The 15942-nt window shown below is 43.7% G+C and overlaps 1 protein-coding gene across 1 annotated transcript in view; it reads left to right on the forward strand.

Moving 5' to 3' along the window:
- The first annotated feature begins 11884 nt into the window (after window positions 1-11884).
- Window positions 11885-15942, forward strand: part of LOC119651552 (brain-specific homeobox protein homolog) — a 38174-nt gene continuing 34116 nt past the window's right edge. The window contains exon 1 of the mRNA XM_038055184.1: window positions 11885-12348. Within this exon, the coding sequence (XP_037911112.1) occupies window positions 12000-12348 (349 nt within the window). The 5' untranslated portion in view covers window positions 11885-11999. The remainder of the gene's footprint in view (window positions 12349-15942) is intronic.

Here is a 15942-nt window from a genome sequence, read left to right on the forward strand (position 1 = left end):
ATTTACGCAATGAGATTCCGTTTAAGTTACATTACTCTCAATGTTGTACAAGTAATAAGCCTAAAGCATCGGGACAGCACAAAGTCGGATTCAAAAACCAGGAAGCAAGGTTCAGACCCACAGCAACGATATCGAGAGGCTGACGTTCAGTCAAATCGGCCATCGCCCCATTAACGTATGCTACATCTCCCAAAACGGTCCGGAAAACACACCCTAAGGTTGATCCTTCTGTAATCCGTGATTATTTTTAGAACTTTGGATCCAATATGCAATACCACACCCACACACACAAGGCTTCACTCCGGACGGCATTAAGGAGCAAATCTTTTTGCTATCTGAAGCCTACAAGTGTTTGACAAGCCTCATATATTTAGTATTATCCATGCCACAACTACGATAGTACTAAATGCATTAGCGCCAACATATTGTAGATGCCACTTAAAGTTTCGGCTGCGTCTACCACGGCTATATGTGTGGAATTGCCAAATCTCCCATCAGACGCACCACGAAGGGCATAGTTATGGGCAGACTTGGTAGATGGAAACAAAACGCCCACCCATGGGAAGGATACCCAGATACCCAAAAGTAAAATCAAACATGGAGAAGAAGAGGAGGGAAACCCAGTACCGGCGGTTTTTACGAGTGGACAAGAGTCCCTCAATACCCAATGACCGTAGTATAATACTTCAGTAGGAGAAATCTTGGTTACTGTGGCGTCAGCTCTTACGAACACAAGAGTGGGAGAAGAACTGATTCCACTAATGGAGCTTTCCAAAGGAAATCCGTTTTTTGTTTGGGATAAGTTCGATTCACACGAGCGTTTTCCGCCTCACTCGAGCCAAAGCTATATATGAATTGTACGACCATAAAAAAGTCACCCACATCCCCCAATGGGTCACAAAAGCATGCGATGCTACTATGTCCAAAAACGCAACTACTCCTCAGTATGTAACCCAATGAAATCGCAACTTTACAGTCTGCATTTGTCTAGGAAAGAAACTCTACCAGAGGCTTAAAAAAAACCCGGTGGCAATGATGAATAGGAAGCGCGCTGGCAATTGCGTTGCCACTTAAAACAGGCCATTCGAAAAAAAACAAGTCGGAAAACCGAAAGCTGGACGCTTCAGGTACGAAAGGTTTTGTGTATTTCTTAGTACATAGCACGTAATATATGCAGATATTATGTGAGAGTATCCACTTGTCATGAAATTGACATTCATAGTGTTGAATTTGCAAAGAAGCAACAACTTTGACGTATTATAACTTTGTTAGTAATAGTGCGATTTCCACCAAACTTGGTAAGATCATGCCCTATATTATAGCCTACATCGCTGCAAAATTGTAACAAGGACGAACTTAAGGGGGGTTTGCAGCCAATTACTAAAAATTATAGTAATATACTATTATTAACTTTATTTAAACAGATATTGATATGGAAGGTATTTCGGAGCCCAGGCACCACATAATAGCAGCCTCTTGATTTTTTTCAGATTTTTCGGTTTGGTAGTTTCTGAGAATAGCCCCCTTAAAGAAATGATCACTATCAAACCCCCGCACTCCCCACCTTTCTAAAAAATGTCAAAGCTAAGGCTGGCTTCGAAAAGTTCTAACCGAGACCTTTAATTTGATACCCCACACGAGTATATTTGAGGAAAAAAAAATGTACACCCCCCTTTTGCATGTATGGGGACCCTCCTTAAATTCAACGTAAAAGGATGTAACTCGCTATATGCGTGAGCGTTCACAGTTCCCACCTTTCTACCGACTTTGGTGTCAATCGCTATAACCGTCTCCGAGAAAAATGCGTGTGACGGACAGACAGACAAACAGACAGACATCTAATACGCAAATCCCTAGTGAAGATTGGTATTCCCGCCTATCTCGCTGCTATCGTCGATAGTTACTTAACTGAAAGGAGGCTCTGGTATGACACTGATGACGGACCCCAGGGGTATGTTGTTTCCGCGGGTGTCCCACAGGGCTCCGTATTGGGCCCACTACTGTGGAACATCATGTACAACGATGTTCTTAATCTTCCCTTCCGGAGGAAGCCACAGTGGTGGGTTACGCTGACGACATAGCACTGGTTGTTGTCGCAAAGCATCTTGAAGATGCTGAGTTATACTCAGGTGAGGCAATCAGTGCTGTCAAATGCTGGTTGGAGAGCTCTGGTTTGACGCTTGCGGAGGAAAAAACAGAAGCGGTCCTCATCACCGAGCGCCGGAAGAGAAATTATGCCTGTGTTAGAATCGGGAATCATATCATCACTTCCAAGCCGACCATCAAATACTTGGGGGTGGTGATAGACAGGAAGCTCAGCTATAAGCAACGCGTACAGTATGTTTGTGATAAATCATCCACTGCGAGTATGGCCCTGGCGAGGATGATGCCGAACGTGGGAGGGCCACGGCATACCTCTAGGTGGCTTATAGCCAGGGTGCTGACCTCAATCATGCTCTATGCGACCCCAGTTTGGAGCGAGGCGTTGCGGATGTCAGTTAAGACTAGCAAACTGAATGCAGTCTACAGGAGGACAGCCCTGAGGGTATGCACTGCCTTCAGGACTGTCTCAGATGATGCAGCATTCGTCATTTCTGGAATGATGCCGATTGACATCTTGGGCTATGAGATGGCAAATATATAACATGCGAAACCAATCTCTCCCTTATTGCACACGAAGAACGCTGAGAGGGAGAGATCCATAAATAGATGGCAAGAGCGGTGGGAACGCTCGGGAAAGGGTCGGTGGACTCACAGGCTTATTCCTGCCATCAAGGTGTGGTTGGAGAGACGACACGGCGAGATTAATTATAATCTCACCCAGTTTCTCACGGGGCATGGAGGATATCGCCAATACCTGCACAGGTTTAAATTGGAGGCCTCACCCGATTGTCCTAATTGCGATGGAGTCCCAGAGGACCCAGAGCATATATTCTTCCACTGTCCGAGATTTGTAGAAGAATGGAGGAATCTAGAGGAGACTCTAGGAGAGGTGCTGGTACTAGAAAATCTGGTGGCGAAAATGCTAGCAAAACGAGAGAATTGGGATGCGGCCAACTGCATGATCGCATCTATTGAAGATAAATTGCGAAAGGCAGAGGAGAGGAGAAAAGCGCGGTCACGTACGCCGCGTATAGAAGAAACGGAATTAAGCTGGAATTAGCTGACTCCGCCCCGTGATGTAATACCTTAGGGTGGTTTCGCGGGGCAGGGAGGGAGTCGGGGGTGATTTTAGTGGGTAACAATCCCACACCCTGGTGTGGCCAGACCAGTGTCTTTTGAAGATTTCCACCGCCTCAAAAAGAAAACAAAAAAAAGACAGACGGACAGACAGACGGACAGTAAACCGATTTTAATAAGGTTTTGTGTTTACACAAAACCTTAAAAAGGATTTGCTTCCAACAATTGCTTGAAAATACCGACATAAGCCCTTTGGATGGGACTTACAGGGTGGTCCCCATACATGCAAAAGGGGGGTGTAAAATTTTTTTTCATCAAATATAGTCATGTGGGGTATCAAATTAAAGGTCTCGATTAGTACTTTTCAAAGCCGATCTTAGTTTTGACGTTCGTTGGAAGGGTGGGGAGCGCGGGGGGTTTAAAGTGATCACTTCTTTAAGGGGGCCATTCTCAGAAACTACCAAACCGAAAAATCTGAAAAAAATCAGGAGGCTGCCACTATATGGTGCCTGGGCTCCGAAATACCTTCCATGCCGATATCTGTTTAAATAAAGTTAATAATAGTATATTACTACAATTTTTTGTAATTGGTTAGAAACCCCCCTTAAGTTTATCCTAGTACCATGAAATTTTGCAGTGGTATAGGCTATCGCACTATTACTAACAAAGTTACAATACCTCAAATTTGTTGCTTCTTTGAAAATTGAAGACTATGAATGTCAATATCACCCGAAAGTGGATACTCTCACATAATATATGGATATATTACGTGCTACGTACTAAGAAATACACAAAACCTTTCGTACCTGAAGCGTCCAGCTTCCGGTTTCCCGACTTGTTATCACTCTTTTCAAAATCCTTCATTCATGCATTCGTTCGATGTGGCCAATCCATTGCAATTTCCGGGTTTTGAGTAGTGTCGATGCTGGTGGATCGTCTAATAATTCATACAATTCATGATTATATCTGATTGACTAGGTATCTCCTTCCTTTCCGGTACTTTTCTGCCGAAGATAACGGTCTGCTCTTCCGACATTTGCTTTAAGGTCCACATCTCGCATCCATACAGCAGTGCGGGCTGCATTAATTCCGTATAGATGCGTAGTTTATTGCATCTATGTACTTTTTCCGATTTCATTATACGGAGGACCGCATAAAATCCTTTATGAGAAATAGTAATCCGCCTTTAGATTTCGTGTTTTTCGTTTCCGTTCATCGTGAGTAAGGCTCCTAGGTAGATTTGGTCCACCTATGCGAAATTATGCTCGCCCATTGTACTGTTCTACACACTAGCAACCACCTTTCGAGTTTTGATCATGTATTTCGTTTTGGATGCATTGACCCTGAGCCCCACTTTGCTTCCTGCTGACTTTGCTCGATGCACGGATTTCACCAATAACGTACCTCTGATGTCAACTGAGGCCACCTTCCTGACGACCTTCTTTTAAGAACTGGATTGGGACGCCATCGATTTCGGGAGTTTTATGTGATTTTAATTTAAACAAAACCGCCTCTACTTCACACAAAGTCGGGGGGTCCGGGTTGGCAAAGGGGTGGAAATGAGATCTTGAAAATACTTAACCCATCTTACTTTTATTTGAGTTGCGTCGCTTTTGTTGTCATTGAACTTCCGTTTTTCTCGTCCGCAGATCTTTTTAACATATCGCCATGGTTCGTGATACTTGTCTTCTCTGACTCGGATTCGTCTTTCGATTAGTAATCAGTAAGCATCGTTTTTCTTGTTAATCGTTTCCAGGCGGACATCATTGAACCATTCATTAGGATTCCTCCGTTCGACATTCTCAAAGGTATTTCTATTTCATGACATTTCTTCACCACTTTCCTCAGGACCAGCTTGAGACGGTGCATTGAAATATGACTGTGGTTGTCTTCGGCTGGATGGAGCTTGCGACTAAATTGTTGCTACCAGCAAAAGAGATGAGTCTTTGGCCATTATCGATTGTTTCATTATGGAGACTCTGCCCTCCTGTTATGCCTCTATGGAACAGTTCGTGGCCAGTTTTAGGATTGAAGTCTCCCAATAATACTTTGATGTCATTCGTCAAAAAATCTGTTCAGTCAGATATAGAATTCGTCTTTAATGACATCATCTTTGTCCTCCGGCGGTGCGTGGCAGCTAGTATACCTCACACTGAGAAACTTTATTTTCAAGCGGATTGAGCTCTGCTTCCCCGCTCTATGCCGGTGGTAAATATTGCGTAAAGTCTGCAATCATTTACTCCACTCCCGAGCCATTTCGTTTCTTGGAGCGCGAGGCTGCTAATGTTGTTACAGAATATTTCCTGAAGAAGCTCTCGTAGTGCATCCATTCGAAAAAGAGTTCGCACATTACAACACCCAAAGGAGTAGCCAATTTCACGTTTCCGAAGTCGTTGCGGCTTGATCTTTCCAATCCAAGGCTGCATCCTGGGTTCTGGAACACATTGATATTTTCAGAGAAAGCGTTGTCGGCGCTTTGCTCAACCCCCTCCCAGGAGGGCCGATCTAGATAGTTTTTTCCGTTTTAAGGCACTTGAATTGGCCCTTCTGCATCTGCTCTTTTGATGGCAAAACACCGAGTTGTCACCGCGTGGAGGTGGAGGCAGGATTCGATAGCAGATTTGTCGATGTTAAAATACAGGAGCCGTTTCACAGGATTTGTGCTAGCACCTTAGTTGAAATCAAATTTCGTAACCGTCTGCTTTTTGTTTGCTAAAGCCTTTTATTTCTTTGCAAATATGCACAACTCAGCAAATATTTTTGACCTTCGTCATCACTTCAAAATAAACCTGAAATTGCCTTATTCATATTTCTTGTCTTACGTCCTTATGTATTTCGCCAATCTCACGTTTTCCTAGAAACGGTGTGACTTTTCAAAACTATGTGCTTCGCTACGTTCGATCTGCGGTCTGTTGCTCCCTTTTTTCTCTCCAGCCTCCTTTAATTGCTCTCCGAGACATGTTTCTAAATTCTTGCTTGTCTGTCCGATGTTTACTTTATTGTAATTTGAGTAGGAAATTTCATATATCCAGGACTTGGAAGGCTGATCGCAGAAGAATTTTATGCTGGCTGTTCCGACTGTTGAAAACGACAGGCAAATCATGTTCCCCAGGTTTCGCTTTAACGAAAGGGATATTTGATTAAATTACAAAACTGTCCTTCTTTTGAGCTGTTAATCTACATTAAGCTTGATCGGGGCTTCCCGCCGGAGAGTCAGTTGTCTGCTGATGGTCTGCCCAATGTATCCTTTGTAGATATGGCGACATAACAAATGTGCTTCGTCAATTTCAACACGCCCTCCGAAGATATGGAAAAGTCTAGCATCCGGATTCATAATATGACTAAAAGAGGTGAGTTTTTGGTGATGGACGTGGTGGGAAGGGATAGAGTTGACTCGTTTGGTATCCACCGGCATCCTGTAGATCTCTAAGTCTAATTTCTTTTATTTTTCCCTCAATAACAAATCTAAGAATGACAATCATCCTTCCTTTCTTTCCAATTCAATATTGGGATGCAGCCTATTGAGGGAGTTGAATGTATTTTGTACTTCGTCTTTTCTAGTGATTGCGGAGATCTCATCCCCATACTTCCTCTCATCGGGACTTATTTTAGCTTTAAAGTGAAAAAACAAGCCCTCCCCCAATGTAAATAAAATAATTCGTGGGCCCGCGGTGCGGGGGCCAGAGTATCTGTCAGTTGGTTGCGATCTGACAGCGTTTCGAGCATGTTACGCTACTGTTCTGGGCCACGTAGCTTCAGAAAGAGACACTCTTCGACCATTCCAGGATAGTGGGTTCCATTGCATGGTATGAACCAATTGAATTGAATTAACTTCCTTTCTTAATATGTGACCTATACACTACCACTGTCTTCTGATTAACACCTACACGGGTATCTGCCCGTAGCCAAAGGAAGTTCTTCACTTGTTGTTGCTTTTTCAGGTGAGTGAAAGCGATAACTCTACCGAAATGCCAGGGGTTGGAATATAAGAGGCTCGTGAGGTGCTCCAAACGAGACTCCTTTTGAGCGTACTGTGAGGAACTGGAAGGCGAAAGGGAGACTTCAAGGCTGTGCAGAGTCCTCAAAAGGGATGAGTCGGCCAAGTTGGATTCTCTTAGAAAACCCGACGGTACTTTCACGAGCTCCAGACTGGACTCAGTACAGACCCTCCTGGAAGTACACCACCCGGGGGAACGGGTGAGAGAAGTGGTAGGGGGAGAGTTGACGGTTCTTGCAACCCCTTCAACACGCAAGTGTTGCAAGAGGAACTGGAACACGGCGAAAGCGGTTGTTACCCTTGAAAAGGTGAGAACTGCGATACTGTCCTTTGAACATTTCAAAACACCTGGCATAGATGGCATCTATCCGGCAGTGCTAAAGGAGGGTATGGAGCATTTAGAGCGACCTCTAAGAAATATTTTTCGAGGATGTCTTGCTCTGGGCTACGTGCCTTCTTCTTGGCAACAGGTTAAAGTAGTTTTCATACCGAAACCTGGGAAAGATGACTATTCTAATCCAAAGAACTTCAGACAGATCAGCTTGACTTCATTCTTGCTGAAAGGTTTGGAGAGACTGGTGGAGCGTCACATTCGTGGAAACGCACTTAGGTCACACCCACTTAGTGAAAACCAACATGCTTACGAACGTGGAAAGTCCTGTGAGTCCGCTCTTCATTCTTTGGTCACAAAGATAGGGGATGCAACTTTGAATGGTGAGTATGCGATGGGGGTGTTCGTGGACATTGAAGGGGCTTTTGACTGTGCGCCTTTTCAAAAACTTTATGATGCCAGAGCGCATGGTGTTGATGATGCTTTAATTAAGTGGATCCATGCTATGCTAACGCAAAGATTGCTGTGCGCTGAGGTAGGGGTCAATCGCTACCTGACTACGGAGGCAACGAAGGGCTGCCCCCAAGGAGGTGTGCTTTCGCCGCTTCTGTGGAGTATACTGATCGACTCACTACTATGCGAACTGCAAAATTTGCCAATACACGCTCAAGCTTATGCTGATGACGTGGCTGTACTTGCTGTTGATCGGGATCTTGGAACGGTGTGTAGGAATATACAGCGTGCCGTTGATTTGATAGACAGCTGGTGCCTTAGACATGGTTTGTCAGTTAATCCCAATAAAACCACAATGGTTTTATTCACAAAAAGGAGAAAACTGGATGGACTTTGCCTCCCTGAGATGAGGGGTACTACCATTCAACTCTCCGAAGAAGTGAAATACCTGGGGGTTACTCTAGATAAAAAACTTCTTTGGAACAAACATGTAGAGGTAAAGATGAAACGAGCTCTCACAGCTTATGGGCTGGGCAGACGGATCTTTGCCTCGACATGGGGACTCAGGCCTCATGTGGTAATGTGGATATACGTTGCCATCATTAGGCCGATGTTCGTATATAAACTAGCTGCACTCCAAAGAACTGTTTGTCTGGGTATCACTGGTGCCATGAGCACGACATCCGGTGAATGCACTCTGCATGCATCTGAATGCACTACTCGATTTGCGGCCCCTGCATATATTTATTCAAAGCACTGCAATGAAAGCAGCTCATAGGCTAATTCGATTAGATCTATGGGAAAACAACGGATGTGGGGGGCACAGAGGATTGGAAGAGTTACTGGGAGGACTGAATCCAGTTCTTACAATGCCTTCCGATTCTCGTGTCCCAATACATCTGTTTGGTAAAAGATATGTAGTTACCCTGAAGCGTAGAGAGGACTGGGAAGACCCAGAGGAATGCGTGGAGGGATATACGGAAGTCTTCTACACCCATGGCTCAAAAACAGAAGAGGGTTCTGGAGCCGGAGTCTACCTCTCGAATAAAAACGAGAAGTGGGCTTTTCCTTTGGGACAATATGCAACGGTTTTTCAAGCCGAAGTTTATGTGATCCTAAGGGTGGCAAACTGGGTGATTGACGAGCGGTTGAAGGGCAGGCGCATCGCAATCTGCAGTGACAGTCAAGCTGCACTGAAGGCATTGAGCAGTCCTTTGATCACCTCGAAAATCGTTCAGGAATGCAGAAACCGTTTGAACTCTATGTCTAGATTCAATACGGTGGAACTACTCTGGGTACCTGGTCACTGTGGCATAGAGGGAAATGAAATCTCGGACGCTTTAGCGAAAGAGGGGTCAATCTCCCCTATGCCGGGACCGGAGCCAGCAATTGGGGTATCAGTAGCATTGGCTAAATCTGTTTTCAAAAACTGGGAACAAGTTTCCCATAATGACAGGTAGCAGAGCTTAAATGCTGCTCGACACACCAAACTTTTCCTGCCAGAACCCAACATACGTACCGCAAAGTTTATCCTGTCGAAAAGCAGGAGGACTTGCAGGTGTATTGTGGGCATTCTGACAGGCCATAATTCACTAGCTGGGCATATGTTCAGAATAGGAATTACCGAAGATGATACGTGTCCCTCCTGTAATGAGGAAGCGGAATCCACGGAGCATTTCCTATGTGAATGCCCCGCCTATGGACGCATCAGGCATCAGATCTTTGGTGCCGATGTTCTCCAATTGCGACGGGTAGCATCACATCCACTAACGGAAATCCTACGATACGTTAACGAATCCGGAATATTCCGTTAGACGGCCTGAGTGCTCGGAAGCTGTAGCTTCCCCCCACCATACACACACACACACACAGGGGTTGGAAAACACAATTCCGCAGGCAGACTGTTTAGGTCGGCGATTATACTTGAATTAAACGTACTCACCCACAATAACGAAACCCCAAGCGCGTCGGACTAGTCCCATTCGAGCTTTCAACTCTTTGCGTACATTGATCCACCTCCACGTCAGCCATGCATGTAACATCCTTTTAGGACTTAATCCGCACCAAAGATAAAGGCACTTTTGATGGCGGCCCACTGTTCGTCAATATTTTCGAATTGTTAAGACTTTGTAACTTTCAGGCAACAAAAAAGTTTTCACACTGCTAGACTATAGCAGAGTCGAGGAAGTGTCCCGAAGAGAGTTCGAAGGGCCAGGCAATTTTCCTTGCCAGCAAACATAGTAACCACACGAAGGTAAGAACTGTCAAATGGTATTCCATTACGAGGCCAATGTCAATACCTCTTTTATAACACACATTCAAAAGACAACTCTAATCGCGATAGGGTCGATCTGATTGGATGCTCAAAAGCAAGTCAGTTGAAATCTGACTGACTTTGGGGCAAAGGGACAGAAATCTTCAAGCTTTGTTTATGATCACCGTGACCATGCCACCGTAACATATGCCTGACCAAGATGCTATCAGCTCGATTTCCATTGCATTGGTTCCTTTAACACACCTTTTGTGAACTGCGGGTAATTGCTCGTAGAAAGCATTCTACTAATCTATATTGGAGATCTCCTTTGGTACATAGCACCGCACAATTGTAATGCTCCTTAACCTGGATAGGGGTCTGGCAGTCATAATCCCGTCAGAAACCAATTCCCTCATCGTGCGGTTCCCGTCAGTAACAATCCCGCTGGGTTAAAATCTGCTACCACTAAGTTTTCCAGCTCAAGTTGAAGAAAATGAGCATTCTTAGGGCTCTCGATACCTACCTAGAGAAGCGTGCGCACATTTCATATACCGACGAAAGACATTTATCCGATAGCCAAAGATTGAAGGTGTCAATTCATTCTCTATCCAAGCATAGCACGGCGGTAGCAAGAAAGAGTAAAAATTTACAGAGTGGTAGCCCTCAAAGAACTTCCAAACCACTCTCTTAGCAAACGGTCACAAATGGGCCCTAACGTGAGATCTTCAACTAACTCCCATTAAGTTTAACTCTGAAAAATAGCCTACCCCCCATTTCCGGATAAGACTGATGTCAGTATGTCAGCATTTTTCCCAGGTGAACTCCACCCGTAGACCCTCACTTCGGCATAGGTGATTACGCCAACGAGGTCTACGGCAAAAACTGCACAAAATTCGATTCATCCAAATACAAACACATTCAGTGTGTAAAAAGCCACATTAAGTCCTCCTTTCAAGTATTCCGCTATCGCTTTATCGGATATCATTATCAGGACCTCACACACGAATTGGAAACTAAATCTTTGAAATTATTAAATTTGTTTCTAATTAACACTCTAGTACTTATAGTATTCAATCTGACGAGATAAAAGGCTTATGGCCGCAAATATATTCGGTGACTTGTAATCTGGTGAAACAACGGTAACCGAGGGAAGCAAACAAATCATTTTATTCCAATTTATTCCGCAATAATCGTATAAAACATGTCCAATGGACAATAATAAAGTGTCAAGCAAAGTCAGATTATGAAAAGCAAATCGCTATAAACATCATGGCGGCAATAATTAATACTTGAACTGCGACGGCGACCAATCAGACAGCGTTAATATACTGGGCCATGATTACTTATTCGCTATTAGGACCGCCACTATCTCTGACGAATTGAACTCATACATCAAAAGTTAATCCAATGATTGTCGGAGCGGCATTCTTGCCTGCCACCTTTATGACTGCGAAGCCAGGCTTTGCGTGCCTCTCTCTACGCCTCCGTTCCGAGGCCTAATGGCCGATAAACGCACCTCGTTCGCCTTTGACTGTACTCGCTGATGATTGAGCTTATCAGTAACGAGCGAATCAATCAAATCGAAATCATATTTGGGCATTACCGCTCCTGATATCGTATATCGCATTCAGGGGTGGCGATAAGACCAATCATCGAATTAGTCAATCGCTGCAAGCCACTCGAAGTGGAGCATTTCGTGCTACTATGCTATCCTGCGCAAACCGAAGAATTCCGTTTTGAAAAACCTTGCGATCGGGTGAAAGTCAAATTTGTCCCTAGGAACCATGAATCCCAGAACTCAACGTAAATCCGGATTTAATATTGACGACATTCTGGAGCAACAAGAACACAACGAGACGTGGCGGCAGTGTGAAGGCTCTCAGAAACCTGTAATCCCTAGTGTTCCAATTGAAAGTGGCTTCCAAGAGTATACTGATCCTGCGACTGTGCGACGCTGGTCCTACTTACACATGCGACCGGAAAATGTCAGCTATGATGCCCTGTATAGTGCAAATTTACCTTTATACCAGCACATGATCGAGCTGCAAAAGACTTCGCAAATCGTCCCTTTTCCATTTGGAATGGGGAATCCTGCAACGTATTTGGAACAGTATGGAAGCGTCCTAGATAAAGGTACGAGTACTATTCTAACTACTAAAGAAGAAATATCCTTTTTCCTGGAACATTTAAGGGTTCTTAGTGTAAAGGAATCATTCGAAGTGACTTAACCAAAAGCCGACGGGTGTTTGCAAGTGTACTACGCACTCAAAATGGATTCAATCTTTATTTCAATCTTTATGTGTATCTTTTCCCCTAGTGAAAGATTTTACTTTTTATGATGGCAGATCGAAGTCTAAGATCAACCACTTACAGTACCTCGTATGCGGTTGAAAAGAAAACTACCTCAGTTAAACCAGAATCTGCTTCTCAGTTCTAGAAAGCAGAGAGCAATTGAGAACAATGACAACTTTAGTTTACTCTCTTCATCTTTGTGGAGTGAACATATGATGTGATTGTCGGCCCAAATAACTTTTTTGGGATGGCTCGAAGTAGAACTCTCTACATTAAACTTTGCCAACAGATTTTCGAAGAAAGCTTCGCTAGATAGGTCACCATTGGTGTGGTTTGCCATCAAGTAGACGCGGACTCAGGATTTTGTCAATCCCTAAACTGAACAAATAAAGTATCTTGAAGAAGATTGAATCGGCATCAAAAAAATAAATAAATAAAAATATTAATTACATTTTTTATCGTACCCGGAAAAGTATCTGAGACAAATAAGTTTCAATCCTCGGGTTGATGTTAGCAGCCACATGTCCTGGTGGCAAAAAGTTTTCACCTTTCGCTTCATTGGGAAAAGATTATAGATCAAGGGTGGCGTCGGAGGGCAACCCAAGCCTTCTAAAGATAGGCACAAGCGGTCAGAGTTAAAAAAGATAAAGAAGTATAAAAGTTCGTTATATATACTCCTCTTCTCACTACCTGAGAAGAGAATAAGTTAGACATTTGACTCGAAAAAGCAGGGAAAGGTGATTGAAGTTGTAGATACGACGTTCCTGCTGTACTGGCACATGGATGACCGCATGCTGCTGAAGGAATTTCTATGATTGGTTTTACGTCTACATTGTCATGAGATTTACTTGTCACCGTCTCTTACAACGACGAACGTATATTCTGTATATGTTTCGCCCCCCCCTACCTTACTCCTTAGGTTGGAGTTTTTATTTAAAGGATTGTACCACTAATGAAAACGTCAACTGATTGACGCAACCTCCAATGCCTGTATTGTGTGCCAGTTCTTGATGATATTTCTTTCTTTTAGCCTCCCCTTCTTAATCAGCGTAGTTGTAACACTCTATTACGAAGCTTATCAAGGACCAGTCAAATCAAATTGGTCACCATAATACCACGTTTGCTGCAGGTTATCACCTATAAGTTACTGCAGGTACAGCAAATGCAACCAGCACCTTTCTTTTACGTTTATTTTCTGCATATACTAAATTCAAAAGGAAAGTAAGTCGTCGTTTTCGATCTTCAACTTCTTCAAAACAACCAAGCAACCTAGTATATTGCCCCCAGAACTTTAAATCTGCCTCCGTGCAAAGTTGTTTAAAGCATTCCTGATAGCTGGTTGATATAGACTGCATATGTTAAACCTACCACAAAGTTTCGTATATGATTTCCGCGGAACCCGCAGCGCACCCTTCTTTCTCCAAAGCCTACAGTCCGTAACCGGACAATCCTATCATTCCATTAATAATTTGTCCCATTGTTTGCGAGTAATCGGCGGCTCAGCATATTAGGGTCGCATGTCTCTACCAAGAGTCTTGTTATTCTTCTGCTTTTTTTTGTAGTCACATCTTTTGCATCATGTTCTCCTAAAAGCGCCCCTTCGAACTCATTCTCCTAAAATAATTTTGCGGATCAGCTCGGAATTCCTGCACTTCCTTTTCGAAAAGGCTTTGTAATTGACTGACAGACGTGAGTATGACGTGCAACCGACCTCCTCGCAAAAGTGGTACATCATATTGAATATTGATACCGAGATTGCCCCAAAGAAAGCAACAGATCTAGTTGTGAAAATTTCGAGCATAATGCGGTTATTTCCGGGTCGGCTGCTCTAATACACTATCCAAGCCTCAAAATCAGTGGTTGTTAGGACTTCTTATCATCTCATACTATACCGTCATCGTGCCGCAAGAAACATGAAACTGTAAACTTATAACGTTTGTTATTTTCGTCCTTGCCAATCCTCTTCTTCTTTTTCTTCAGCCTTTGTCCCGATCACAAGCGAGGTCGGCACGACGTGATCGGTTTCGCCATTTGATTCTATCAAATGCCTGATGTGCATGCAATCTCGACGCCATTCTGCGTAACAAACCACTGTTGTTTCGACCTGGCTTTTGGTTGTTTACTATCGACTTCAGTGTTCAGACCAATTTTAGCAAGTGAATTCTCATTAACGCGAATTGCGTGACAATACCATCGAAGACATCTCTCTCGCAATATTTCCACGATCAGCGCAACCCGATATCGATCGCGGATATCCTCATTTCGGATGTGATCAAAAAGTGACACGCCACTAGTCCAACGCAACATCTTCGACTCCATTACCACAAGACGCCGTTCATTGTCTTTTATGGTCGGCCAACACTTAGAACCATAGAGAGCGACAAGACGGACAACATTCCGGTAAATTTTAGATTTGAGACGTTCGTTCATCCAGGTTGCGTTAATGCGTAAAGCAATTTCATAACGCAGTTCTCCCTTGGCTGATAACGTTGACCCGAGGTATTTAAATCGCTCAGTTCTGGGCAGGTCACTGCTGATTGTGCCTGTTTCATGAGATCGGTAGTCAAAAATTCAGCTTTATTTAGATTCAATCTGAGACCGTGTTGCATGAGGCGATCATTCCATTTTGGAAATGTTGCTCGAGATCATTTTCGCTATTAGATGATTGGAAAACATCTGCTTACAGCAGTGTATAGGGCGCTGGACGTTGGATGTGACGGTGTCCATAAGAAGAACAAAGAGGATTGGTGAAAAGGCGCTTCCTTGTTAAACAGAGACACAAAGCAGTTTTGATACACCCGTCACACCTCGAACATTACTTTTCAGATCGTGGTAGAGCAATTGAACCCAGCGCACGAGTACGGCTGGCACTAAGTATTGTCGTAGAGCATACCAGATAAGTTCGTGTGGTGCACGGTCATACGGCCAGTCTGACTTCTGAAACTCTATTATTCCTTAGATGGCTACATTTTTAATCACCTACATTTCTGCTTCTAGTTGAATCGTTAATTCAGGCCCTACATCGATGTCCTTCTCAAAAATTGTTTGCGATTGTCGGTTCCAAATTACTTTGAAATGCTGGCGGGCGGCACCGTCCTTTTCCTCTTAATATACAGTCGTGGTTAGCTTTGCTCTCTCTCTAGAGGTATAAGCTTCTCTTTGAGTGTAAACTGCCGCTATCTGGATGCATCGAGTCATCTGAAATAACGCCTAAGTCAGCAAATTACGAAACCAATTTTAACCTACTTGTCAGCAATTGGAGCGTTGCTTCAGGTGATAAATTGATGGTTGTAGCTTCTTCAGCTCCAGCATTTTATCTCCATTTTGGAAACCTCTGATTTAACTGACGTTTTTTACAAGCTCAAATAACATCGAAGTATGTGGTATCACCTTTTTGGAAAGGTGATGTTCAATTAGATGCCTAAGATAGAACGA

This window comes from Hermetia illucens, chromosome 3, assembly GCF_905115235.1.
Source record: "Hermetia illucens chromosome 3, iHerIll2.2.curated.20191125, whole genome shotgun sequence".
NCBI classification, from domain to species: domain Eukaryota; kingdom Metazoa; phylum Arthropoda; class Insecta; order Diptera; family Stratiomyidae; genus Hermetia; species Hermetia illucens.